Source organism: Rana temporaria, chromosome 1 (assembly GCF_905171775.1).
Source record: "Rana temporaria chromosome 1, aRanTem1.1, whole genome shotgun sequence".
NCBI lineage: Eukaryota > Metazoa > Chordata > Amphibia > Anura > Ranidae > Rana > Rana temporaria.
Window position 1 is genome coordinate 19,853,164 of NC_053489.1, and position 27,945 is coordinate 19,881,108.

The window sequence follows — 27,945 nt, forward strand, 5'->3', positions numbered from 1 at the left end:
TTACAACATTCTCTTCGCCAGCATTGTCCCTCTTGTGTTCAGTTCAGGTTTGAAAAGTAAAATGTAGAGTTTTGGAGAAAACATACACAATAATATTCCAGCACTGGAGGTCAGTATGGCGAATATCTCCACAGCCACCATGTATTTCCCTCTGGTGCTCAGATAGGCCGGGATCATGGCAATCCAGACACTGCAGAACACCAGCATGCTGAAGGTGATGTACTTGGCCTCATTAAAACTGTCCGGTAATGTCCTCACCATGAAAGCCAGAACAAAACTCACAGCTGCCAGAAACCCCATATAACCTAACATAGAGTAGAAGCCGATAACTGACCCTTCATTACACTGAATGATGATCTTCCCAGGATAGGAGTCCATGTCATACTCCTGAAATGGTGGAGAGATGGACAACCAAAGAATGCAATTCATAACCTGAATGGATGAGCAGAATAACATGACTGTATTGGGGAGTTTGACTCCCACCCATTTTCTACAAGAGCTTCCAGGTCTGGTGGCTTTAAAAGCAATGAAGACCATGATGGTTTTGGCGAGAATAGAAGATGCTGAGATGGTGAAGGGAACTCCAAAAGTGACTTGTTGCAGCATACAGGTAATATCCACAGGACGGCCAAGGAACAGGAATACAGAAAGGAAGCTCAGTATGAGGGAGAGGAGCAGAATGAAGCTGAGGTTCCGGTTATTGGCTCTGACTATGGGAGTGCTCCGAAACCAAACAAATAGTCCAAGTATAAGGAGAGATGTCATAGCAAGCAGGACTGAAGCTACAGAAAAAAATAAAACTAGAATGTCCTCTTCGTATGATAAATACTCATTGACCTTGTCAATACAAATAGTTTTAGCTTTGTTAGGCCATTCATTTTCAGGACACTTCTTGCAGAGTTCACTGTCTGTAGAGTAAAAAGAAGTGAAAATAACATTAATCACGGTATACCAAGAATGCAACTATTTAACATTTTTAGTAATTTCCTTAATTTACCTCAAAGTTTTTTAGAGATAAGATGAATTATAAAATCGGAATTAAAAGCCATACAAAAAAAAAATGTTGGAACAATATACAGAATATTTTGAATATCTCAAGAAAGCTTTAGTCATAAACAAAGTGTTATGAAGCTCTACATTCAGGAAAAAGCTAAAGACCCACCTCTTCTGAAAGATCTGTACAACTCTGGATGTCAAGCGCCTTGAGGTGATTAAGTTCGCATGTGCTGCGCTATACAAGTTACTCACTCACTCACTCACTCACTGATAATTAAAGAATAAAGATGGCCTGGCGGTTCGCCCAGCGGTCTCTTCGCGGCGAACTCTGCTCGTTCGCGGTCCGCCGAATAGGCAGACATCTGGCGATATTCGTGGTGGTCCGCCATTTTACATTGAGAAGAACTATGACCCATGACACATCCATCAGGTGGTACAGGACAGCCAATTGAGACATTTCAGCCCATGGACATACCCCCTACCGTATAAATAGACCTGATCTGGTGGCCATTTTACATTCTTCTGTTTGTTAGTGTAGGGAGAGGTTGCTGTGCTGTGTGGGGCAGGGACAGGCTGTAGTACTAATGACACAAATCGTTAGCAAACAGGTCCACAAAAGTCCTTTTAAGGACTGGTATAGGTGTAATAGTGTTTGGTGTGCGGTATATAGGGGTGTAATACACTTACAATATACTTTTTGTCAGTGTAGGGAGAGGTTGCTGTGTGCGGAGCAGGGACAGACTGTAGTACTAATGACACAAATCGTTAGCAAACAGGTCCACAAAAGTCCTTTTAAGGACTGGTATAGGTGTACTATTGTTTGGTCTGCAGTATATAGGGGTGTAACACACTTATAATATACGTTCTAATATAGAAAGCATATTATAGCACATTTGTATTGTGCAGCATTGTGACTGGGTACTGCAGAATTTTTGCCTTTTTCGCTGCGTTACCTCTGCTACACACAGTGACAAAATTTCCTGAAAAAAAAAAGTTTCATAACTGGTGGGATAAACCAGTGGCCCCCCAAAACAACAGATTGAATGGGGGGTGTTATATAAAAATATACTTTCATAATAATGTATTTGGGTACTGCAGAATTTGTGCCTTTTTCGCTGCGTTACCTCTGCTACACACATTGACAAAATTTCCTGAAAAAAATCTTTTCCTTGGGCTAATTTTTGGGGCCTGTAATAGGCGGCACTTATTTCTGTATCCGGTGAATGCCTAGTGTTCCACCAGCCACAGAACATAAAGTTGTTTGCTGTCAGGTGAACGCCTGTCGGGTAATTTTTGGGGCCTGTAATGGCCGACACTTACTTCTGTATCCGGTTTTTCGCTTAATATTTCTGGTAGGTCAGTGTCCATGTTGTGGGACTATTTGTGCACAGCTAGTAAGTATTTTGTGGCTGCAAATATGACCTGCAGGTTTTTAATGTCCGCCTGCCATTAAAGTACTGGGGCCCGCCGCGAACTTGAGGTTCACGAACATTTGAGAAAGTTTGCGGTTAGAGTTTGCGAACCGCCCCGTCAGATGTTCGTCCATCACTATTAAAGAACCTTCAGCCTCATTGATGGCCATGACACAGTCTATCTGTAATCTTAACATGTATGTAACAATGAAATTCCCTTATTTTACCAATTTTGGTCTCTTCAGTGTAATTATTTTCCAATAATTTTCCAGACCATTTATTTTATATAAGTGCAAAAGTGTTGGAGACTTTCTCAGACAGACAGTAGGAGGAAACTGATTCCCGATGCTTGCTTGAGAAAGCCTCGAACACTGAGAGGTAGAAGAAAAGTGCAGCAATCTTTGCCAAAACAACAACAGAAAGGCTTCACCAGTAATCATGATTTTCATACAATTTAGGGAGATGTTCAGCCTGCAAAGTGTAAAGTGGTTACAGAATCCCTTTAAATGACTTTAAAAGTTTAAATTTTCTAATCCAATATATGATTTTATATGTAAAGAAACATAAAGCTTGCCAGATTGGTTTGATATTTCTCCTTCTGAACACGGAGCACAATTATAACAACATGGGTGATATCCTTCTCTTATGGATTTTCTGAACCCTGGAAGACATTCCTCGGAGCATCGACCTCTTGGGACCTAAGATAACATAGAAGTATATGAAATATTCAGGAGCCAAGCTTCTGGTCAGTGGCATCACTATGAGGGTGTGCAAACTGCACCTGGGGGACAAAAGGGCCACCGATAGGGGGGTACCACCGGGCACACAGGGAGGAGAAAGACAGTAGGGGGATTGGTGCATCAGGATGGAAGGACAATTACAGAACAATGCACTGTGTCTCCCTCCAGCAGCTGAAAGACAGTTTCTCCCCCTCTCCCTCCTGAAGGATTTCAGCTGCTGGAAGGAGAGTTCATCTGCACCAATCCCCCTTCCTGTGCTGCCCACATCTGATTCCCCCTGTGTGTCCGCCCCCCATGTTTTCCACAAAAAAGGTTTTATTAAGGCAAAATCAATATTACATTTACAGACGTTTGTCAGGTTAGACATGTTCAGAACAAAAAATATAATGGGCTTCAATGACAAACCCAGAACACTTGGTGCAATCAGGTAAAACATTACATTAAGAGTTATAAGAAACAGGATAGGTGGGAACTAGTACATACATAGAAATCGGTACATATTATAGGATATAAAAGGACATCCGACATATCATTTTCTCGATGTAAGGTCGTCTCATATATCACAGAGACTATCCCGCTTAAAGGGATATAGCGTAGGTCCTCCACTACAGGCCTAGATGTGACAGGGAAAATGGGTAGAAAAACAAGACGTATATTGAAGACCTGAGGGGACAGGTGGTTAAGTTGGGACGACTAGTTGGAGGCGGGTACACTGTCGGTATGTGGAAAACTTCCAGGGATGGGGTAGGGGGTCAGGAAGGTCTGAGAGGGATAGAAAGGGAAAATGAAATAGTGGGGGGATGGGGGGCCACCCCCCCGGAGGAAAGTCTGGATTTCCTCTCAAAGGCGTCAGCGGTAGGGTTGAGCGAACCCGAACTGTAAAGTTTGGGTTCGGTACGGACTTTGGGTTTTTCCCGAACCCGGACCCGAACCCGAATAATTGAAAAAAGTTTGGGTCCGGGATCGGAGTTTGGGAAAAAAAATGCGCGGAGGTCCCTGCAAATTCAATAACCAGACCCTTTAGGTCTAGTATGGATATTCAGGGGAACCCCACCGTCAATTTAAAAAAAAAATGACGTGCGGTTCCCCCTAAATATCCATAACCAGACCCGTTATCCGAGCACGTTGAGCTGGCCGGCCGCAGAAAAGAGGGGGGGACAGAGTGCGCCCCCCCCCCTCTCCTGAACCGCACTAGGCCACATGCCCTCAACATGGGGAGGATGTCCCCATGTTGATGGGGACAAGGGTCTCTCTGCTACGTCACTGGGTAAGCCCGGCTTCCCTCTTCCTGGGCTTCCCCAGTGATGTAGCAGAGGGTACGTCAGAGGGGGCAGGGTCACGTGACGGGTGGCCCTGCCTCCTCTATATAAGAAATGTCACAGCTGCAGCGCGTCATTCGCTGGGCTGTGTCCAGCGCTGAGAGGAGGTCGGAGATGCTGCTGCCCCGGATGGATCTTATCAGTGCTGGAGCGGAGATCACCCGACGCAGGATCTTCTCATCGCGGGAGATCACCCGCAGCCGTCGCAGGATCAGGACAACGCAGGAAGGCGGGAACGAGTGTATTTCTCACCGCAGGAGTTTTTTTTTTAATAAAGGACTTTATTCTTTGGTGTCAGTGTGTTTTTTTACAAGACTTTACACTTCCTTTGTGAAATGGTAGAGGTACCCCATTACCATTTCACACAGGGGGGGGGTCAGGATCTGGGGGTCCCTTTTGTTAAAGGTGTCTTCCAGATTCTGATAAGCCTCCCGCCCGCATACCCCCGCAACCACCGGGCAAGGGTTGTGGGGATGAGACCCTTGTCCCCATCAACATGGGGACATCCTCCCCATGTTGAGGGCATGTGGCCTGGTGCGGTTCAGGAGAGGGGGGGCACACTCTGTCCCCCCCTCTTTTCTGCGGCCGGCCAGGTCAACGTGCTCGGATAACGGGTCTGGTTATGGATATTTAGGGGGAACCGCACGTCATTTTTGTTTTAAATTGACGGTGGGGTTCCCCTGAATATCCATACCAGACCTAAAGGGTCTGGTTATTGAATTTGCGGGGACCTCCGCACATTTTTTTTTCTAAAACTCCATGTCCCATTGACTACAATGGGGTTCGGAGTTCGGAGTTCGGGTTCGGGTTTGGGTTCTTTTTTTTTAAAACCCGAACATCCAGGTGTCCGCTCAACTCTAGTCAGTGGTCCTAGGTGTGAGAAAAGTTTATGATGAGACACTGCTTTATTAACCTCCCTGGCGGTATGATTCTTTCAGAAAAAAGATGCTGAAAGCGGTACCATTATTTGCAAGGAAATTTGGCGTTTTATATTGTAGGCCTGTAATTCTTAGGAATAACTCACTTAAATCTGACCAAACAAGAGTCTAGTAGGCATCCCGGGTATGGCATTTTTTTAAAAAACAAAATTATAAATTATAATATAATAAATAATTATAAATAATTATAACAAATAATAATATAATTCTAATAAAAATTATTCAATAATGTAATCAACTCAAAATCACTGAAATTTGCTCAATTGCAGAATTGTCGCTGTCATTACTTTTTTATGACGGATTTCCCCACAAATCGCTATCGCACAATTCTGCAAGTGATTATAATTTATTATCGCTGTTTTCTAGCTGCTCTAAAACCATTTTTGACATAAAAAGACACTTTTGGTTGCTATGGACAATCTACAGTTTACAGGCAGAAAGAACCATTTTTATTATATAAAAGTACATGTAGGACACTGGACAGACCACTAGGGACAAGGGGGGTGTGTATTTTTTACATACAGTACTGTAATCTATAAGATTACAGTATACTGTGTGTATTGTGTTTGTTTACGTTTTTGAATTTGGCGCCGTTCTCCGCTCCCGTGCGTCGTAACGTCGCAGGGAACGGAGATCGGCGGCACAGGAGGATGCTGTGTGAATCGAGCGAGCAGCCGCTCGCTCACACATCGCGGTGGCATCACTGGATCCAGGAACAAGGTAAGTAAACACTGTCTGTGGATGCTGCGAGGCGAGCCAGAGTCTGACTCGGGGTTACCGATCGCAGCACAGAAATCTAATCCCGAGTCAGACTCGGGAACACCGCCAGGAGGGTTAAAGGCCGCTAGGGAAGGATATATCAATGGATGCGATTTAAGTGATTGGGGCCATTGATGGGAAGGAAGCCATGGGAGTATGTGTGTGGGTGTATGAGTAAAGTGTCTTTCTAAAGAGACCCAGGCTTTCCCCAGGCTTTCCCCAGGCTTTCCCCAGGCTTTCCCCAGGTAATGTATCTTCCAGTCTGCCACTCTAGTCAGGTGGCAGGCAAGGTAACATTTGTGGAGGTCTGGTAGACCGATGCCACCCAGAGCCTTGGGAAGAGTAAGGCGTGAATTTTTTTATGCGGGGAGGTTTGTTTTTCCATAGAAAGATTGTGCATGCTTTCCTGTAAGTCGCAAAGAAGGAGGGGGAGATGGATTGGGATCGACTGCATCAAATATAGCAGGCGAGGAAGAACTACCATCTTGATTAAGGCCGCACGGCCGAACCAGGATGTGTTCAGATTGGCCCAGTCTTTCAGGTCACTTTGAGCTTTTGAGAGAGCTTTTAAGAAGTTCAGATTGTAGAGGTCCGTCATCTTCCTAGTAATCTGAATGCCAAGGTAGGTAATAGCCACCTCCTTCCACTGAAATGGGAAGGAATCCTGGAAGTGTGCCACTTCCTGGGGGGTAGAAAAACGTTCAAAGCATGTGACTTTGAGTAGTTCTTTAGGTTCAAAAGTTCTCCAAACTGACTTATGTCTTTTAATAAATTGGGTAGGGAGATTCTGGGGATTAGCAAGGAAAGCAGAATGTAATCCGCAAAAGCGGCAACCTTGAATTCTCTACCTAACGACCCCTTTTTTATCTTAAATGAACACAGTGAGTGATCGGTGCGGTTCGCTCCTGTGTCCATTTATGACGTTGTTTAATACGGTTCAGTTTATGAATGAACAGGAGCCTCTGTCTCCTGCCTACAGAGAAAGCATGTGAAGACTCAGACCCTTGATATTTCATCCACAAACACGCCCACCCCCCCTCAAAATTTGGAATTGGAATTCGGGGGGGGGGGTGACACCGTGTTTTACTGTACCAGGTGACACCCACCATAGTGACGCCACTGATTCTGTTATTTAAAATGATTTTGCATAGCATACCTGATGTTTTGGTTCCTAAAGGGACACATTTAATAATACATACAAACAGTTTTATGACCATTCTCATCTTTGTGACTTTTCCACTGCTTTCCTGAACTGCTTAGAAAATTGATTATCCTAAAAATGTGAACGTTGTGCACTAATATGGCTTCAATGACCTTCAGATTCTCTCCCCATAAAGCACTTTTAAAGCCCTTCCTGCACCTCCCTCTCTATCCCTCTCCTCAGGTTCTTTTTCGCTGTGATTTATCTTCCTCTGGGACTAGTGTCACTCTTCCTTCATGAGTTCTCTGGCCGGCTATCCTATTTTATTTCCTTTGAAATGCCCAATATCATTCTTGATGACTTTTACCACTTCCATATTGGGCACTTATAAACCTTCCTACCCAGACCAATTTTCAGCTTTCAGCGCTGTTGCACTTTGAATGACAATTGCGCGGTCATGCTACACTGTACCCAAACTAAATTTTTATCATTTTGTTCCTACAAATAGAACTTTCTTTTGGTGGTATTTGATCATCTCTGGGATTTTTATTTTCTGGCATTTTTTTTAAAAAGCCCGAAAATTTTGAATAACAAACGTTTTTTTTTGTTTCCGTTACAAAACCTTGTAAACAAGTACGTTTTCTCCTTAACTGATGAGCACTGCTGGGGCTGCACGGATGGGCACTGATAAGGCGGCACTGATTGGCACCAATGAGGTGGCACTGATGAGGTGGAATTGATGGGCACTGATGATGGGCACTAATATGCAGCACTGATGGGGCACTGATAGGCGGCACTGATAGGTGGCACTGATATGCAGCACAGATGAGCACTTATAGGCGGCACAGATGGGCACAGATAGGCGGCATGGATGGGCATGGATAGGCAACACGGATGGGCCCGGATAGGCGGCATGGATGGGCACTGATAGGTGGCATGGATGGGCATGAATGGGCACTGATAGATGGCACGGATATACTGTAATATATTGTACTGATGGATGCCAATCAGTGCCAAACAATAATGCCTGCCAATCAGTGATCCCCATTGTGGGCACTAATTGGCATCCATGGTGGGCACCGATTCGCATCCATTGTGGGCACTGATTGGCATCCATGGTGGTCTAGGGTGGCATCCCTGGTGGTCTAGTGTGAGCATTCTCGGGGGGCTGCACTGATAATCGATCAGCACAGACCCCCCTGTCAGAGGAGCAGCTGATCGGCTCTCCTCTACTCGTGTCTGACAGACACGAGTGAGGAAAATCCGATCCCCTGGCTCTTCTTGTTTACATTGTGATCAGCCATGATTGGACATGGCTGATCATGTGGTAAAGAGTCTCCGTCAGAGACTCTTTACCTAGATCGGTGTTGCGGGGTGTCAGACTGATACACCACAACAACGATCGCTGCAATGCGTGCCCCTGGGGGCGCACATCGGCTCAATTTCCCGAAGACGTCATATGACATTGGGTCAGGATACTGAAACCACTTTGCCGCCGTCTTTTTGTAATAGGGCGGGTGGCAAGTGGTTAACCGCTTCCTGCCCAAGGCCGTCAAAGTCCTGGACCCATCTGAATGATGGGTGCAGCTGCAGGCATAATTCAGATATCATCTTTTTCAGCTGGCGATTCCCTTATCCATAAGAACACTTATAGCAGCAGTTCAGCCGCCTGATCGTTTTTACAGGACGTCCTACTGGCTCACCTGTGTATTCTGTAAGCTGGAGAAGGAATCCACCAGAGGAGGACGTTCACCACAGAGATTACCAGTGACCAGATGGTCCCCGGCAGTCTCTATGATGTTCGGAGGCCTGGATGCGATGTTAAGATCTTTTTTTTTTTATCTCAGCCTTTCCTGCTTGAGAAGAGAGACATCTCTCCTTAACCTCTTGTCAACTGCTGGCCATTTTATAACGTCCTCGGCTTCTTGTGGTGGTATATCTGAGTGAGTGAGTGAGTGAGTGAGTGAAAAACGTATATAGCGCAACACATGCGAACTGAATCGCCTCTGGGCGCTGTATCCTTTCCGTGAGTGAAACCCCTTGACCTCAGAAGAGATGGGTTTTAATCTTTCTCCTGAAGGCCAAGTGGTACAACTCCCATCGAATTGTGGTTGGTAGGGCGTTCCACAGTCGCGGTCCCTGGACTGCAAACCTTCGATCTCCTTTGGACTTGTATCTGGCTTTGGGTATCTGGACAAGGTTTTGATTGGTGGATCGCAGAATGCGATTGGGGTTGTGAGCTTTTATTTTATCGCATAGATATTGGGGGGCGTTTCCTTGAATACACTTATGCATCAGACAGAGTGCCTTGAAAGTGATTCTGTCTTTTACCGACAACCAACAAAGGGATCTCAGTGAAGGTGAGATTGATTCCCATGTTTTTTTGCCGGTCACTAATCGAGCGGCCATATTTTGAACGACTTGCAGACGAGTGATTTGGTATTTGGGGAGGTAGAGGGCATTTGCATAGTCAAGTCTGGAATTAATGATAGTTCCCACCAACGACTGCAATGTTTTCTTTCGGGATAAAGGGGGTGAGTCTACGTAGTAGGCGCAGCAGATGGTGCGATCCGCTGACTACTGACCCTATTTGTGCATCCATTGTCATGTTGGTGTCAAAAATGACTCAGAGGCTTTTGACTTTGGTGCTAGGGGTAATAGTTTTACCCAGAATGGGAGGGGGTGTCCATGTTGACGTCGGATGATTTTTCCGGTTGGCGTGAAACAGGAGAAGTTCTGTTTTCGAGCCATTGAGTTTAAGATAACTCTTTGTCATCCAGTTTTCTATCAGAGAAAGGCATTTCTCTAGCCTGAGATAATGATCCTTTTTGTTGCAGATGCGAAAATACAGTTGTGTGTCATCTGCATAAGAGTGGTACAGTAACTTCTGGTTACTGATGATTTCAAAAAGAGGGCGAAGATAGATATTGAAGATAACCGGCGACAAAGGGGATCCCTGAGGGACTCCACATGATACCGTCCGATTTTCTGAGGTGAAAGACCCCAGTTTTACTGTTTGAGTTCGGTTTTCCAAGAAGGAGGAGAACCAAGCTAAATCGGATTCCCCGACTCTGGCTACTTCAGCTAGCTGAGTCAGTAATAATTCATGGTCTACCGTGTCAAAAGCAGCGATTATGTCCAACAGTACCAGAAGACAAGATTCTCCTTCGTCTGCTGCCTCGAGGGCGTCATCCCATATTTTAAGTAGCGCTGTTTCTGTTCCGTGACCAGGACGGAAACCCGATTGAAATGGATCGAGTAATTTATGAGTGTCTAAATGCTGTTGTAGTTGTTGTACAACTTCTTTCTCCATTACCTTGGAGAAGACATTTAGACCTGTTATGGGTCGACGGTTGTTTGGATCTTTGTTGTCGAGGGTGTTTTTTTTTAGAATTGGTTTTATTATACCTTGTTTCAGCAAGGTGGGCACCGTGCCCTCTTTGAATGATTGGTTTAAGAGCTGCGCACATTCTTTCAGCAGTTTGGTGGGGATGATATCATTTGGTGCTGTGCTATTTCGCAGGGTACCAATGATATTTTTAGTGGCTTCGATGGAAATGGGTTTTAGAGAGAAATTAGTTGATTGGGATGGTTTTATGTGGGTGTTTGGTTTGAGCTTTGGGGAGGGGTTGATGACGGTTCTGTTTTGCTGAATACTTACACAGATTTTTTCAATTTTGTTAATGAAATAATCCGATAATTTGTTGCAAGATTCTTGGGAATTGGAATTGGGGGCCTCTAAACAAGCTGGGTTCATAGTCTGAGTGACCAGTTTAAAAAGTTTGCGGGGCGGTTTAGGGCATTTGCGATGATGTTGGAGATGTGATTTTTTTTGGTCATGAAGATTTCTTTGTGGTATTTCTTGGTTATTATCTTATAAGTGGTGTGATTTACATCTGAAGAGCTTCTTTTCCAAGCAGCTTCTGCTCTTCTGCGCTCTTGCTTTAGCAACGCCAGCTGGTCGTTAAACCAGCTGGAGTTGTTTTTCCGGATGCATGTTTTGCGTTTTGGTGCTACTAAGTCGGCTGACTGTAGTAGAGCCTTGTTGATGGTGTGGAGTGTTTCTGTGGCCATTTGGTGTTGTTGGATTGTTTTTATTTTGTTCCCTAATGTAGTTTTGAAGAGTTCTGAGTGGAGCTTCTTCTAAGATCTAGTCCAGTGAGTTGTCACTGGTTTTATCGTTTTTTTGAGGGGGCGTTTTTAATAATTGTGAATTTAATAGCGTGATGATCTGTCCATGGTTGCGGGCTCATTTTCCAGGACGTCGATTTCCACATCCTGTTGGAAAATGAGATTGAGCGTATGACCGGAAGTATGAGTTGGCCCATGTACTAGTTGCTGCAGACCTAATCCTTCCAAATGGTCAATGCAGGCGTCGGGGTCCAGTGAGGAGTTGGCCCAAAGGTTGAAATCCCCAAGCATCAGGAGGTGTTTGATGCTTATGGTATAGGTGGAGATGAACTCCATCAATGACGTGAGAAGGTGAGTTTTTGGACCGGGGGGTCTATAGCAGAGTAGAATATGGACCATGTCTTGGGGATTTATTTGTAGTTGCAGGGTGAGGGTTTCCATGAATGGAAGCAAGTTCTGAAGGACTGGTTTGGTGATCGAGAGGTGAGTCTTGTGGATCACCGCCAGGCCTTCCCCTCTTTGTCCCACTCTGTTTTGCATTTGAAAGTGGTAATTTGCTGGCACCAATTCTCCTAGAATGGTGTTGCAGTCAGGTGTGAGCCAGCTTTCTGTGATAAAGTGACAGTCTAAGTCGTATTGTAGGATGAAATCATGGATTTCTAATCGGTGTTTCACTGCCGATCTTGTGTTGAGCAAAGCGCATGATATGCGCTTGGGCTGGGGTGAATGGGTATATTGTTTGACTGTCAATTTTCGATCGATTCTTAACATTAGCATTCTCGCTAGAGCTTTTTTGGTGACCTCTGGTAATATAGAGGCGAAAGGTTTTAAATCCCGGATAGTTTCTGCGGTATACCTCCGATTAGCCATAGTCGCAGAAACGCGGGGAAGATAGTATTGATCGGGGGGTTATTTGATGGGAGGAAGATTTCCAAGTGGGGCTTCACTCGCTAAAACCTTCCCTCACCGTTGATCCAGAGGAAGGCGAAAAAACCCTGGCCTTGCTGTGCCATTCTGCGGCGATAGGGAAAAAAAATCCTTCCTGATCCCTCAAGGGCGATCGAGCAAAGCCTGGATCAAGTGGTGAAATGGTGGACGTCCCTAGATTTATAGTTGAAGAGCAAATGGAGAGGGGAGCTTTGGAGTATACGCACCCCTAAATTCGGGAGTGAGACCGGAGAAAAACCCAGTGATAGGGCTGAGGAGGGTGAGTGAAGGTGATTGGGAAGGGTGTCACTGTAAGTTTAGGGAGTAGCAAGATGGCCACTGAGTGGGAACTAGGCCTGAGCCGGTGGCTGAGGTTCTGGGGGGGCTAGGTGAGGTGGTGGAAATCCTCCTGGGGCACCGGTGGGATGGTGGAGGTCTTTGTGGGGGATTGGTGGGTTTTAGGCTGTTTAAAAGGGGGGTTTCCCTAGTGTACACGCGGCGCGCCGATAGGCCCCGGCTGAAGCCAGGGGACTTTCCTAGCTGCGACCGCCGCTGTACTATTACTGAGTGTTATCCGGGCCGGGAGTTGTGGTGGCGGGGAGAGACGTGGAGCTGCAGTGGGTGCTGCTGCGGGCACGGCTGGGGGGTGTGGAGGAGTCCCGGTCAGGCAGATTACTCAAGGCCATTGCTCCGTCCTGTTGGGCCGCCGCTGTGGCTTATCCTGAAAAGGACAGCCGTGGACTGTCCCAAGGCAGGAGGGTGGAGGTGAAAAAAAGCAGGCCTTACCTGTAAGGGTGCCAGGCGGGGAGGCCTGCGGGAGGAGGCAGCGGCGGAGGAAGAGGGAAGAACCAAAGGGTAGAGGAGATAATGCAACGTTCCAGGTGCTGTAACCGAGTGCTGCAGCAGAGAGCTGGGAGGACCCTGCCTGGCTGATCTGTCCCTGGGGAGAGCCGACTCGTTTGAGAGCGTCCAGCTCTCTCTGTCCCTGAGGTAACCAGACTAAGGTGAGAGCGTCCTGCTGCACCGCTTCATATTACCTCCTCTGCTGCCAGATCCAGCAACGTCTTCTCTGAATGATGGGAGCAGCTATAGGCATCATTCAGATATCGGCATTTTCAGCCGGCGATTCCCTACACCATAAGAATGATCATAGCGGCTGTTCCACCAATTGATCATTCTCACTGGGCCTAGTATGGAAGTGGTTAAATTCACTAATAATGTTTACTCCCCATCCCAGCTCCTCAAACTAACCTTTGGCCTAATGCAATAGACACTTCTGCACTCCATGACACTTCCATTTTCCACTCTCTGGCCATAATCTTATTAGTTTCTCACTCTCCGTATCTTTAAGCCCCTATTCCTCCTACCATCATACCTCCAGAAATCTTCACCACTTTAGCCCTTTTTCTTATCTACTCTGCAACAGACCACCTTTATAAGCCTAATAAGAACTTATCAATCCAGAGAGTGCTGAAAATCAGTCCCCTCTAGTTGGACTACCCTGGAACATTTCATCCAACATGGATGACAACCCCTAAGTATTCAACAATGCCTTCACACTGGTTTAAGAGTCTTATCTACTCTGAAACCAAATACCCCACCAATGAGGAGAGCGAGGCCCCAGCATTTAGAACAAAGGAGGATTTAACTTCTTTCCTCTCCCCGCCTAGTTAATGTTGGCTCCGCCCACCTCCTCCCTCCATCTTCTCCAGTGTGGCAGGAGGGTAGGAAACTGTGCCAGCCAGTCTGCCAGGATTAAAGCAGAGCACATCTGAAGAGCTGTCTGTCGACCTGGCTGCACCTGCCTGAGGTCAGGGTGAGGCAGATCGCGGGTGAATTAAAACATATAAGCATTATTGGCATATTCTTTATTTATCATATTCTCATTATTTTGTAAAAAGTCTCTAATCAAGCCCTCAATTACCTCCTTAGCTTTGGGTACTGTGGAGCAATCTACTACTTAAAGGGGTGTTCCAGGCTTTTTTTTATGTTTATTAAAAGTCAGCAGCTACAAAAAGTGTAGCTGCTGGCTTTTTATAAACATACACTTACCTGTTCCTCGGTCCAGAGACGTACTGCTGGGAGCTTTGTTCCGGTCCCCCCCTTCACCGCCGGCACCTCCATTGCAACTGTGGGCACCTGGCCGTGACAGCTTTCGGCTTCATGGGGCTGGACGCCATTTACGTTTTCGTCGAAACCAATGACGTCCTTGTGACATCATTTGGAGCAATGCACCCTGGGATATTCTTCGGACGGCACATGCGCAGTACGTTCGGCGCGGCAACGTGCTTAATTTAAATGCTCCACGCCCCTTACTCGGCTAATTCGAATTAGGCGGGCTTGCGCCGGGTGATTTACACTACGCCGCCGCAACTTTACAGGCAAGTTCTTTGAAAATAAAGCATTTGCCTGTAAAACTTGCGGTGGCGGAACGTAAATCAGATATGTTACGCCCGCCCAGTTTTACACTAATCTACGAGAATCTGGGCCACAGAGTATAATGAAGAATGTATTTAGAATATGGGATACACTTTATAGGCGGGAAAAATGGGAATATAGGGCCAGATCCTCAGCCAGCGGTGCAAATTTAGTTTGTCCTAACTTATGTGATTTAAGTTACGTTGCCCTAAGTTGGTGTCGTAAGTGCCGTATCCACAGCGCATTTGCGTCTAAATGTGCGCCAGCGTAACTTAAATTCAGAGGCGTAAGGCGGGGTTTTTGCAAGTGGGAAGGAAGTGGGCGTGCTTCATTGTAATGAGCCGTGACCCCATGCAAATGAGGCGCCGGCCCTACTGCGCATGCGCGCACGAATCGGGACCTCACTGGGCATGTGCAGAACTTATCTCGGCGCAATCAGTGAGATAGGTAAAAGGCCAAGTGTACTTAGTTTGAGGATCGCCCTGTGTCTAAAAAGCACCACACACACACACTTCCCTTGCTAAAGTATATCCCATTGTTCCCCTTCCATGAGCAATTTGCTTCTGCTCTGTTTGTTTGTGTGTTGGTAAGTTGTGTTTGTGAGAAAAGTGTTTGAGGAGTTGGAGAGTCTAGTTGTTGTTTGTGTTTGAGAAGTGTATTTATTTAATTTGTTTGTTATTGTTTTTGCTGATTGTTTTTTGGTGTTTGTTTTTTGGTGTTTGTTTTTTGGTGTTTGTTTTTTGTTTGTTTGTTGGTGCGTGTTTCTTTTTGAATTACTATTAGCTGTGTCCTTGTGTGTTTAGATTTTCTTGATTTTTTTGTGGTATAGATTTTGGTCAGGTTTTTGGGTGTGTATTGTCGATTGTTTGTCGGGTGTGTTTGTTGTTGCTGGGTGGTGTATGAGATGCCCCCTAAACGCAGGAAGCTTAATTTCACCCTGGGAGAGAAGCAAATTCTTGCTCGGGGCATTGTGAAATATGGGCGATTTCTGCATGGCCCTGAGAGCCAGAACACCACCCCGGCCAGGAGGAGGCAGCTTCTTAAAAAGATAACGGACCAGATCAATGCGGCGGGGGGGGGGGAGACTAGGACCCCCGCTGGCATACAGAAAAAAATAAACGATCTGAGAAGCGTCGTCCGGACTAAGATGGCAAGGATCGACGCCCATACCAGGGGCACTGGAGGAGGGGGACCCTGCCCAGTCAGACTGACGGAGGAGGAATGGGCAGTGGCCCAGTGTTTCCACCCACAGCAGGTGGTGGGCCTGCCTGGCTATACGTCAGATGTTCCTAGGAGGACAGGTATGTTTTTTGGTTTATTCTCTGTTGATTAGCATGTGTGGGTGGGGGAAGGGAAGATGTGCCAAGTGTGTGGTTCCTCAAACATGTGATTGTTTTGTGTCCTCCACAGATGGCCAGGAGGTTACACGCCAGGAGGTTCCACGCCAGGAGGTTGGAGGCCAGGAGGTTCCACGCCAGGAGGTTGGAGGCCAGGAGGTTGCAGGCCCATCGGGCCAGGCTGCAGCACCACCCCCAAGACAGGCAGATGATGAGTCCCAAGAAGGGCAGGATTCCCCAGGGGAGGGGATTGGCCAAACCTACACTCATGAGGAGGTTGAGGGGGAGGAGGTTGAGGTTGAGTGGGAGGAGGATGATGAGGGGGAGGAGGAGGAAAATATGCAGATTGGCCGGGAAGTCCTCCTGGCCACTGATATGATGACCTTTGAGTCTTCCCCTGAGACTACCCCTGAGGCTGGCACCAGTCAGGCCACCATCAGGGGTAGCCCCTCCCACTTCTCCCCCAACAGGCCTCCAGTCACCAGGGTCACTCTCTCCCCTCCTCCAGGCCCGCAAGACTCAGCGGCAGCCAGGGGGACAACCCAGGAGACCGTGGCTGTGGGCGAGCGTCTGTCGGCCAGTGTGGTGAAGGACAATGCCCGGCAGACCCGCATTCTTGGAAAAATTCTGGAAAAACTGACGCAGATGGAGCACAGCCATGGTGAAATGATGGAGGCACTCAGTGATGTGGCCACCAACTCAACGGCGGTCATAACATGTTTGAATGACATACAGACCGCCACAACGCGCGTGGCCCATGAGCTGAGTGCCCTGACCCAGGCTGTGCAGGACAATACAAGGTCTGGCCAGGCCAATGCGGCTGCCCTCACTGCCTGTCTCACTCGCATTGCAGGGGCCATGGAGGGCAGGCCAGCAGGGGCGGCTCCTCCTTCCCCAGCTCAACCCCCCCAGGAGGCTCCTCCTTCCCCAGCTCAACCCCCCCAGGAGGCTCCTCCTTCCCCAGCTCAACCCCCCCAGGAGGCTCCTCCTTCCCCAGCTCAACACCCCCCCAATGGACATTCTCCGCGACGGCGTGGCCGTGGCCGTGGCCGTGGCCGTGCCCCTGCTCGTGCCCGTGCCCCTGCCCGTGCCCCTGCCCAGCCAAGGCGTAGCAATCGCCGCCGCTAAAAAATTTGCTGGGAGACTTGTTTTTTTTTGTTTATGCATTTTTTTTTTTTTTTATTTTGTCTTCTGTACTTATGATTTGGTTTATGTGTGTGAATGATGTGTGAATGTGGGGGGGTGGCATTCCTAAGAAATTAAGGTTGTCACCCTCAGTTTTGGTGGAGAAGGGATCCCCAGGACCAGGGAGAAGGGCAATCCCAGGTTCCTGAATGGTGTATGAATGCACAGTGACATAATTGGAGCCGTGGCGTGGCGTTACTGCTCCCAAGTCCCAAGGGGGGGGGGGGGGACTTGGATCTAATCCAATTCGATGTGCATGTGATGTGTCTGTGCAAGGAACCACAGTGGTGTGCATTCATGCATTATCATTGTGACTTTATTGATGTGCATTTACAGTGAAAAAATACATACTTATTGTGACATTAATCATGTGCATTTACAGTGAAAAAAAACATACTTATTGTGACATTAATCATGTACATTTACTGGGAAAAAATGCCTTCTGCAAGGCGTCTCCTAGCTGTTGTGCCCTCAGCAGACCGGGTAGAGTTGGTTGGGATAGTATTGCCTGGGTCAGGGGTCAGGTCATTACATAAGTCAATATGCAGTCCCCTTCTGAGGGCAAAGTTATGGAGTATGCAACATGCCCCAATTATTTGACACACAAAGTCAGGGGAATACAGCAGGGTACCCCCAGACTTATCCAGGCATCTGAAGCGGGACTTCAGAAGCCCAAAGGTCCGTTCAACCACTCCCCGGGTTCGTATGTGCGCCTGGTTGTAGCGTTGCTCTCCTGGGGTTTGGGGGTTCCTGAATGGGGTCATTAGATGAGGTCCCAAGGCATATCCAGAGTCACCTGTAAGGGAAAAGACAGGAGAATATTAGTCATGCATGTGCCCCTTGTGATGTCAGCATCATGGGGGGGACATACCTGACACACATGTCACTCACCAATCAGCCAGCTGTCTCCATACATGTTCTGGTCAAAATCTCTTGAGATCTGTGTCTGCCGGTAAATGTAACTATCATGGCAGGATCCAGGAAATTTCGCACAGACATGCCAGATGAGGCCATGGGCATCAACGATGACTTGCACATTAATGGAATGCCAGCCTTTACGATTCCGGAACATGTGCTCAGTATCATGGGGTGGTTGTAGTGCCACATGGGTACAATCAATGGCCCCGATGGTGCGTGGAAATCTGGCAAGGTTGTAAAAGTCGGTCATTGACTTTAAACGCTGATCCTCCTGGGTGGATTTCTGAAACTGATTTCCCATGCGCAGCAGGATTGCAGGGACCACTTGGTGCACACACCTGCTGATGGAGGATTGTGCCATCCCAGCCACGCCTCCACTTGTGCGTTGGAATGAGCCAGTGGCCAGAAAATGCAAAGTGGCCAGTACTTTGGTGAGTGGCTGCAGGGCATGGGAGCGTTGGGTTGGGCTGGTAATATCATCCTGAAGTATTGATGTTAATTCCAGGATGGCCTCACGGGTAAATCTGTAGGTGCGGTAAACTTCACAAGCAGGCATGCCAAACAAATCTTGCCGTGGGCGGTAGACCCTCTCCTGTGCCCTCATCCTCCTCCTCTGTGCCCTCCTCCTTCTTTGTGTCTCTATATCAACTAATGCAGCTAGTATCATTGCTGGTCCTGGCATTTTGGCAGAGAGATTTCAGTCCTGAACGTTTGTGTGCTGAGCTCTTCCTGAATGGTGTTGCTTCAGCAGACATTCAGACGGCATGTGTAAAATTAGGGCTGCTTTTATAATGTGTAAAATCCCACCAAAAAACTAACAGGTGCGCACAGGGCGTAATCTACGGCGCACACACTTAATTCTGTGGATCGCCCTATCTCCCTCATTTGCATCTTTGCCTATCAAATAAAGCGGCGTGCCTAGCGTAATTTGCGCACGAGAATGCGCCGGCGTAATATTTTTAGGTAGGACGGAAAAGCCCGAATTTCAGGCGCTTCTCGTTTTGAGGATCGGGCGCAAAGATACACGCCGTGTAAATTTAGAAAAATCGAGTTAAGTCGGCGTATCTCTTTTGTGGATCTGGCCCAGTATTCCCCATTAATCCCATTAGCAGGCACAATTGTTTTCCACCAGGTAACAAGACACAAATAGGAAAGTAACTGGGTGTTAAAAAATTAGGGGATATTGTCACACAAGGTAAAATAAGGCCAAGAAAGGATTTTCAAACACTGGAAGGGGTTCAACTTTTTAGTGAATGGGAATACTTTCAATTAAAGCATTTTGTGAGCACTTTACCACAGCTGATTAGAGATGATATGACATTAAACCCAATAGAAAAGTTATGTTCCATCGGAAAACCACTAAACCATGGAATAGCGTTATTATATGGGATACTAATGGACTTAGAGACGCAGGGAACACTGACATGCGTAGAAAAGTGGGGACAGGACATTGGAAAAAAGCTAGAGGGCTCACAAATGATATGCGCAGTGTTCAACTTTACCACTGACATCACCACAATTGAGGCAAACTATAAATGCATGGTACGCTGGCATTTGACCCCTGAGAGAATGAGTAAAATACATCCAAATAATTCTGCGTTGTGCTGGAGGGAATGTAAACAAGTAGGAACGACGATGCATGTCTGGTGGGACTGCCCGAGAATTCAAGAGTACTGGGAAGAAGTTCCAGAATATATAGAAGAAATAACAGGTGAAAAGATCCCTCGGAATCCCTTGACCTGCTTGTTCCACGGAACGGACAGGCCAAAAAAAACAGTACGGACTGACTTTGGTTCCGGTGTTGCTAAATGCAGCAAAGGGCCTAATCCCCAAAAATTGGTTACATCCACAGAGACCATCTATAAAAGAGTGGATACACCGAGTAGACTATATAGCAGAAATGGAATATTTGGGGCGAGGCGAACTAGGAGGAGAGGCTAGATGCAGAATAGTCTGGGAGAAATGGAGAGCTTTTAAAATGTCAGAAAAATGTGTACAGGGAATGATAGAAACAGATAGGGGAGATATAGATACAAATAAAGAAGTTAATATGTAAATGGTGACAGACAGAACCGATGGGGGAAGGGGAGGGGAGGGTTAGGATTAGAGGGGAACAAATGGAAGAAATAAGGGGAGTACTTGAGGCGAGAATTTCCTTGATGAAATGATGGATATAATTAATTTTGGTTATTTATATAAGAATGATTTTCTCTTTATATACAAGAAAGAAGGAAATCCGAGTATAAAAAAAACAAAAAAAACAATAAAATATAAATGAAGTATAAACCACATATGATGCCGAACCATAGAAGAGACGTAATGGGCAATTTAACTGTGAGCATGTCTCGCTGTCCCTTTTTATTTGGTTGAGTCTGATGTGATAAAAAAAGAGAAAAAAAAAAAAAGGAAGTCCCACTCCTCCTGAAGACCCCACTCCCCCCCCCCCCCAAGAAAATTACATGCCAAATGTGGCATGTAAGGGGGCGAGGAGTGGATTAACCCTGTCCGTACAGGACAGGGTGACATTCAAGACGCTCTGCCTCGCCCACAAATGTATACAGGGGAAGGCTCCCCAATACTTAAGCGAGAAAATAAAACCGTACGTCACCAAGCGCGTGCTCCGGTCAACCAACCAAAACCTTCTTCAAATTCCTAAATCCCGCTACAAATCCAAGGGAGAACGAAGATTCTCGGTCCAAGGACCATGGCTCTGGAATGCTCTACCCATCACCATCCGCTTAGAGGAAAACCATCGGGCATTTAGGAAAAAACTAAAGACCCACCTCTTCTGAAAGACCGGTACGACGCTGGATTCCAAGCGCCTTGAGGCGATTAAGTTCGCAATTGCTGCGCTATACAAGTCACTCACTCACTCACACACTCACTCACTTTTGGGTGGAACTCCGCTTTAAACATCACCGTCAAAGCACAGAATTTGCAGTTCATCACCCATTGATTCCAGTGGCCTCAAGAAATATGAGAATGAATTACTTTATTGTATCTGGCCTGCAGCTACAGAGGTTAGTGAATGCTCATTTTTAGTGAAGGCTCAGTTCTGTAAGCAACACCTTATTTTCTGGCTGACTAGACTCTGGATCCGCCCCTGCTTTAGGGTTAATACTAATATGTTTTTTTTGTATCATTTCTGAATCAGCTTCACCCCCCTCCCCCGGTGTAACTCACCTTGTCTCCTTTCCAGGATATTAGCTCTGGTTCTAGTGTAAGTTGCTGATCCTCTGAAAGGGACCCATCAAAGTCACCCACAAGCATCCAATCAGTGGAATTTGTACTTTCAATTCTTGTAATCCAATTTATAATGTCCAGTCGGCTGGGCAGTTCTCCTTTATCATTAAAAATCATGACCTCGCCATTCGGATCCTTGTACTGGACTTCTTTTACATAGCGGGACAGCTTAAAAATTACAGAAAATATTATATGTAAGTATATGGCATTTTTGGATTATCGATTGTTTATCTAGTTATATCTCACTTAGAGAGAGTGACCAGGATGAGATTACCCTTTTTGAGGTTGGCTTTAGCTGGGGGTGTACTCATACTGTTGCTATGATGATTTGTTTCGCAGGTGTGGCAGGAATTTTGCCCCCTGTACACTTGCCGATCACAGTACATTCAAGTGAATTGGGTGTTTTCTATTGACCATGTTTCTGTTTGTTGCCTGGATCAATCCTTTGCTTGTTTGCTGACCACGTCTTTCCCTGCCACCTGAACTGACCTTTCTGCATCTCCGGCTAAATGTTCCTATGAGACACAAGTTCTAGCCATTCCATGTCAGCAACTGCACTCCTGAAACCACATGAACTCATGTATTCTTCCTTTCTTCAGCCTCCTGTACTTCCTGGCCAGTGAAAGTGGTATTCCTAGGGACAGCCACATACCAGTAGGCTAGGCTTGCTTGGTTTATAGGAATGGGGACTACTAGAGGTGATGTTACACTAAGCTATATTTCCTGACCACTTGTATAGCGACGACCATTACAGTACAATTCTTTTGACACAATTGGTTGGTTTTTGACCATTTCTGGTACATAATCAGTGCAAACATTGAAAAAGTCTCACACATGTGGTATTGTTATACTCAGGAGGAGAGCAGAATGTGTTTTGGGGTGTAATTCTAAGTATGCCCATGCTGTTTGTGAGAAATATTTTATTAAATGTACAATTTTGTATAAAACAATCATTTTCTAAAAACTTGTGGCAAAAAAGATGCCTTTTCTTTCCAAAATGTGGTGATTTTGTTGGTGTTTCTCTTGTCCTGGCACTTCGGGGTCTCAAGAAATGTGATAGGTAGTCAGAAAATTAGATGTGTAATTTATGCTCCCTGAAATCCCAATGGTGCTCCTTGGACTTTGCGTGCCTCTATGCATCGAGGTTGTGAAAATGTTTTACAAATGTGCTATCCCCATGCTTAGAAGGTATCATAGAATGTGTTTGGGGGTGTAATTGTAGGTATGCCTATGCTGTGTGTGAGAAAGAACTTGTTAAAATGATACATTTGTGAAAAAAAGTACCGTATTTTCTGGCGTATAAGACGACTTTTTAACACATGAAATTCTTCCTAAAAGTCGGGGTCGTCTTATATGCCGGTACCTAACATGCAGACTCTCAGTCAGAATGCGGCCGTCCATTTTTCAAAAGCCGCACCTCTTCCTCATGCTATTCCGTGATAGGTGGAACACTCAGCTTCCGAGCAGAGCCTCTGTTCAGTGTTCCGCCTATCACGGATGCCCTGTCATCCTTGGTCTCGGACGAGAGGGCAGTGTCTGCTGGGAGGCTGAGTGTTCCGTCTATCACAGAACAGCATGAGGAGGCGCGGCTTTTGAAAAACTGAGATTCTGCATGTCAGGGATAAGGTAAGGGATTGTCAAGGCATATAATGGTGGCACAGAGAGGCATGTAATGGTGGCACAGTGAGGCATGTAATGGTGGCACAGTCTGGCATGTAATGGTGGCACAGTGAGGCATGTAATGGTGGCACAGTCTGGCATGTAATGGTGGCACAGTGAGGCATGTAATGGTGGCACAGTGAGGCATGTAATGGTGGCACAGTCTGGCATGTAATGGTGACACAGTGAGGCATATAATGGTGGCACAGTGAGGCATGTAATGATGGCACATTGAGGCATGTAATGGTGGCACAATCTGGCATGTAATGGTGGCACAGTGAGGCATGTAATGGTGGCACAGTGAGTCATGCAATGGTGGCACAGTGAGGCATGCAATGGTGGCACAGTGAGGCATGCAATGGTGGCACAGCGAGTCATGCAATGGTGGCACAGTGAGGCATGCAATGGTGGCACAGTGAGGCATGCAATGGTGGCACAGTGAGGCATGTAATGGTGGCACAGTGAGGCATGCAATGGTGGCACAGTGAGGCATTTAATGGTGGCACAGTGAGGCATGCAATGGTGGCACAGTCAGGCATGTAATGGTGGCACAGTCTGGCATGTAATGGTGGCACAGTGAGGCATGTAATGGCACAGTGAGGTGAGGCGAGGCATGACTAGTAGGAAGGGGGTCGTTTTATACGGCGAGTATATCCCAAAAACTGTGGCGGCGTCATCGATCATGTGATCCCTTGTATAGGGGGACACACTCGATGACGTCACACCTACAGCCACACCCCCCTACAGTTGTAAACAAACTTGAGGTCACACAAAACCCCAATAGCGCCCCCTGTGGTTAACTCCCAAACTGCAATTGTCATTTTCACAATAAACGATGCATTTCAAATGCATTTTTTGCTGTGAAAATGACAATGGTACCAAAAATGTGTTAAAATTGTCCGAAGTGTCCGCCATAATGTCGCAGTCACGAAAAAAATCGCTGATCGCCGCCATTAGTAGTAAAAAAAAATGTTATAAAATAATTAATAAATTATTAATAAAAATGCAATAAAACTATCCCCTATTTGGAAATGCTATAAATTTTGCGCAAACCAACCAATAAACGCTTATATAACTGAGGAATTTTTTTTTTATATATTTTTGGGGGATATTTATGATGGCAAAAAGTAAAATTGTCGCTCTATTTTTGTTTATAGCGCAAAAAATAAAAACCGCAGAGGTGATCAAATACCATCAAAAGAAATCTCTATTTGTGGGAAAAATAGGATGCCAATTTTGTTTGGAAGCCACGTCGCACGACCGCACAATTGTCAGTTAAAGCGACGCAGTGCCGAATCGCAAAAAGGGGCAAGGTCCTTTAGCTGCATTTTGGTCCGGGTCTTAAGTGGTTTATTTGAGAATGAACGCTGCATCAAAATGCATGGTGCTTATGTTAGTATGCATTATTTTTGTGATTATTTATTTTATTTACACACATTAAATATACAGTACAGACCAAAAGTTTGGACACACCTTCTCATTCAAAGAGTTTTCTTTATTTTAATGACTATGAAAATTGTAGATTCACACTGAAGGCATCACAACTATGAAATAACACATGTGGAATTGTACATAACAAATAAGTGTGAAACAACTGAATGAATGACTTGTATAGCGCTACTGAACTGAAAATATATTTCATATTCTAGGTTCTTCAAAGTAGCCACCTTTTGCTTTGATTACTGCTTGGCACACTCTTGGCATTCTCTTGATGAGCTTCAAGAGGTAGTCACCTGGCGCAGCACCCCATCACTCTCCTTCTTGGTCAAATAGCCCTTACACAGCCTGGAGGTGTGTTTGAGGTCATTGTCCTGTTGAAAAATAAATGATGGTCCAACTAAACGCAAATCGGATGGAATAGCATGCCGCTGCAAGATGCTGTGGTAGCCATGCTGGTTCAGTATGCCTTAAATTTTGAATAAATCCCCAACAGTGTCACCAGCAAAGCACCCCCACACCATCACACCTCCTCCTCCATGCTTCACGGTGGGAACCAGGCATGTAGAGTCCATCCGTTCACCTTTTCTGCATTGCACAAAGACACGGGGGTTGGAACCAAAGATCTCAAGTTTGGACTCATCAGACCAAAGCACAGATTTCCACTGGTCTAATGTCCATTCCTTGTGTTCTTTATCCCAAAAAGTCTCTTCTGCTTGTTGCCTTTCTTTAGCAGTGGTTTCCTAGCAGATATTCTACCATGAAGGCCTGATTCACACAGTCTCCTCTTACCAGTTCTAGAGATGTGTCTGCTGCAAAAAGTGGCTACTTTGAAGAACCTAGAATATGAAATCTATTTTCAGTTGTTTCACACTTTTTTGTTATGTATAATTCCACATGTGTTACTTCATAGTTTTCATGCCTTCAGTGTGAATCTACAATTTTCATAGTCATGAAAATAAAGAAAACTCTTTGAATGAGAAGGTGTGTCCAAACTTTTGGTCTGTACTGTATATATATATATATATATATATATATATATATATATATATATATATATATATATATATATATATATATATATATATATATATATATATATATAATGTGTGTAAATAAAAACAAATCACAAAAATAAAAATGCATGCTAACAAAAGCACCATGCATTTTGATGCAGCAGCATTAAGAAAAAAAAAAAAAGGGCCATGCACTTTGGTGCTATTGAGGGGTGGCAGGCAGTTCATTCTCAAATTAATAGGCTGTTCTGCAGCAAGGCACATACTCTGATGCACCACATAGATGTGAAGTTGAACCTTTAAAACACAGTCAGGAGGCCGAGGGACACCAAAAAAAAAAACATTTTCAAAAAATCATTTGTTATTAGGAAAGAAAGTGAGGTGCAATCTTCTGAACAGATGCACACACACAGCAAAACAAATGTTACAGGGGTGATTACCCTTCTCTATGTTTTCCAAAAAGCTTTAACTTTAAAAAAGTACCAGTTCACAATTACAAACAGATTCTACTTAACAACAAACCTACAGTCCCTGTCTTGTTTGCACCGCCTGTATACTGCTGTTAAAAGTATATAGGGACAAAGGGGCTGGTAATGACCTGGGGGGAGTGGGAGCGGGAAAACCCATGCTATTTTTCTCAATGATTTTCATCCATATTGCAGACATTACATTAAAGCCGCAAGCAGCTTTAAATGACTTTTTTCTTATAGTAACACCCAGCAGGTACGATATTTAAAGGAATTTTTCAAATCATTTTTTTTCACTTTAAGCATCGTTAAAATCACTGCTCCAGAAAAAAACTACCGTTTTTAAATCTTTTTTTCCATTGATACATGTTCCCTGGGGCAAGACCCGGGTTCTCAAACCCATTTTACGACAATGACTTGCATATTAGCCTTTAAAATGAGCACTTTTGAATTTGAACGTTCAAGTCCCATAGACTTCAATGGGGTTCTAAATGTTCGCGCAAATGTTCGGTCCGTTCGAAGGTTCTGGTGCGAATCGAATGGGGTGGGTGTTCGGCTCATCCCTAGTCTGGGCACATTGAGTTCCAGTACTGAACTGACCGAGTATATAAACATACGAGTAAACTTTCATTGGACGCTCTCACCTTATACTTTAGTGTGTGTGGATTTATTTCAGATTTTTTAAAAGATAAATCCATGTCATGTAATGCTTGAGCCAAAATGTAGACTGAGATATACACTCTATAGGATGTTTTCTCATCAGGATAATATAAATCAAGTGGAAATGTCTCCAAACTGCAGTCCCTAAGAGGACATCTAAATGTGATTGGAATGAGGAAATTTTTTATTTGGTTTTTTGAAAAGCATCTACATTCAGTTATGAGAATATCCTCTATCAGGGGGTCATTTGGGCGGCTGGATGGATTAATACTATAAAGATATTCCAGCAATCCCTTTATGTAGAGATGGGGGTACGTGAAAACCAAGCTGCAGTTACTGAGAATAAAAAACATTTCACTCATTGACCAAGAATCTGGTATAATAAATGTTTTCTTCATGTAATAAGGGACATTATTATCCAAAAACTTGTAATAAGTCAGACTAAATGAGCCACAAATAATAAGAACTTCCGTAGTTGAGGTCTGCAGCTCGGGAGGAATTTTATTATAATTCTCTTTAGACACCAGAATCTTGAATTCAATACAAATTCCATGATTAGATAAATGTTTGCTGAGATGTCGGATCTCCCTCTCTCCGTATTCATCATCAGATGTAAGGATCCCGACCCAGTTCCACTTCAACCTTTCCAGTAACTTTGCTATGGCCACATATTGCATCTCATCATCCGGAACTGTCCGGAAAAAGTTTGGATACATCTTTCTATCACTCAGTAAAGTATCTCTGGCTCCATAACTTATCTAGAAAGAAAGAAAACAGTCTGTATAATTAATCTGTAACTCTTAATATCCAAATAGACAAAAGTAAACATATTTTTTTTTTGGAGAGTAACAAATATGTCGTCTGAGCTGTCTTCAATAGTAGGGATGAGCTTCGTGTTCGAGTCGAACGTATGTTGACTCGAACATCGTTTGTTCGATCGTTCGTCAAAATACGAACAAAACGGATCGTTCGCGCCAAATTCGAGTGACGCGCCACGGCCCGTCAGTAAAGAGAGACGCAATTGGCCAAAGCCAGGGTGGCTTTGGCCAATTATGGCTCAGGGCTTTAGCACACGCCCCACACTATAAAAGGCCGCCTGCAGGGCGGCCTCGTGTAGTGTGTTCCGGAGCTTGTTCCAGTAAAGACAGAGAGAGAGAGATTGTCTTTTTTTCTAGCTACAGTACATGTTGCCGAGAATGTGTTTCTAGCACGACAGCATTGCGCTGATTCTAGGCGACATGG

The 27,945-nt window shown here is 45.3% G+C and overlaps 1 protein-coding gene across 1 annotated transcript; it reads right to left on the reverse strand.

Annotated features, from left to right (window-relative positions):
* LOC120927341 (vomeronasal type-2 receptor 1-like) lies at nucleotides 1-27,419 on the reverse strand. The gene is made up of 5 exons (XM_040337981.1): nucleotides 26,688-27,419; nucleotides 21,405-21,632; nucleotides 6,646-6,846; nucleotides 2,983-3,106; nucleotides 1-908 (listed from the first exon to the last, which is right to left on the reverse strand). The coding sequence occupies exons 1-5, from the start codon at nucleotides 27,417-27,419 to the stop codon at nucleotides 1-3; spliced, it is 2,193 nt and encodes a 730-aa protein (XP_040193915.1).
* Between the last annotated feature and the right edge of the window lie 526 nt (nucleotides 27,420-27,945).

Excerpts from the sequence above, each read along its gene's own strand:
- LOC120927341 (XM_040337981.1), bottom strand. The coding sequence starts at position 27,419 with ATGTATCCAAACTTTTTCCGGACAGTTCCGGATGATGAGATGCAATAT. Across the intron at positions 6,847-21,404 it reads TATCCTGGAAAGGAGACAAG|GAAGTGGCACACTTCCAGGA; the intron begins GTGAGTTACACC and ends TCTACCCCCCAG. Across the intron at positions 3,107-6,645 it reads GTGCGGCCTTAATCAAGATG|GTCCCAAGAGGTCGATGCTC; the intron begins GTAGTTCTTCCT and ends ATGTTATCTTAG.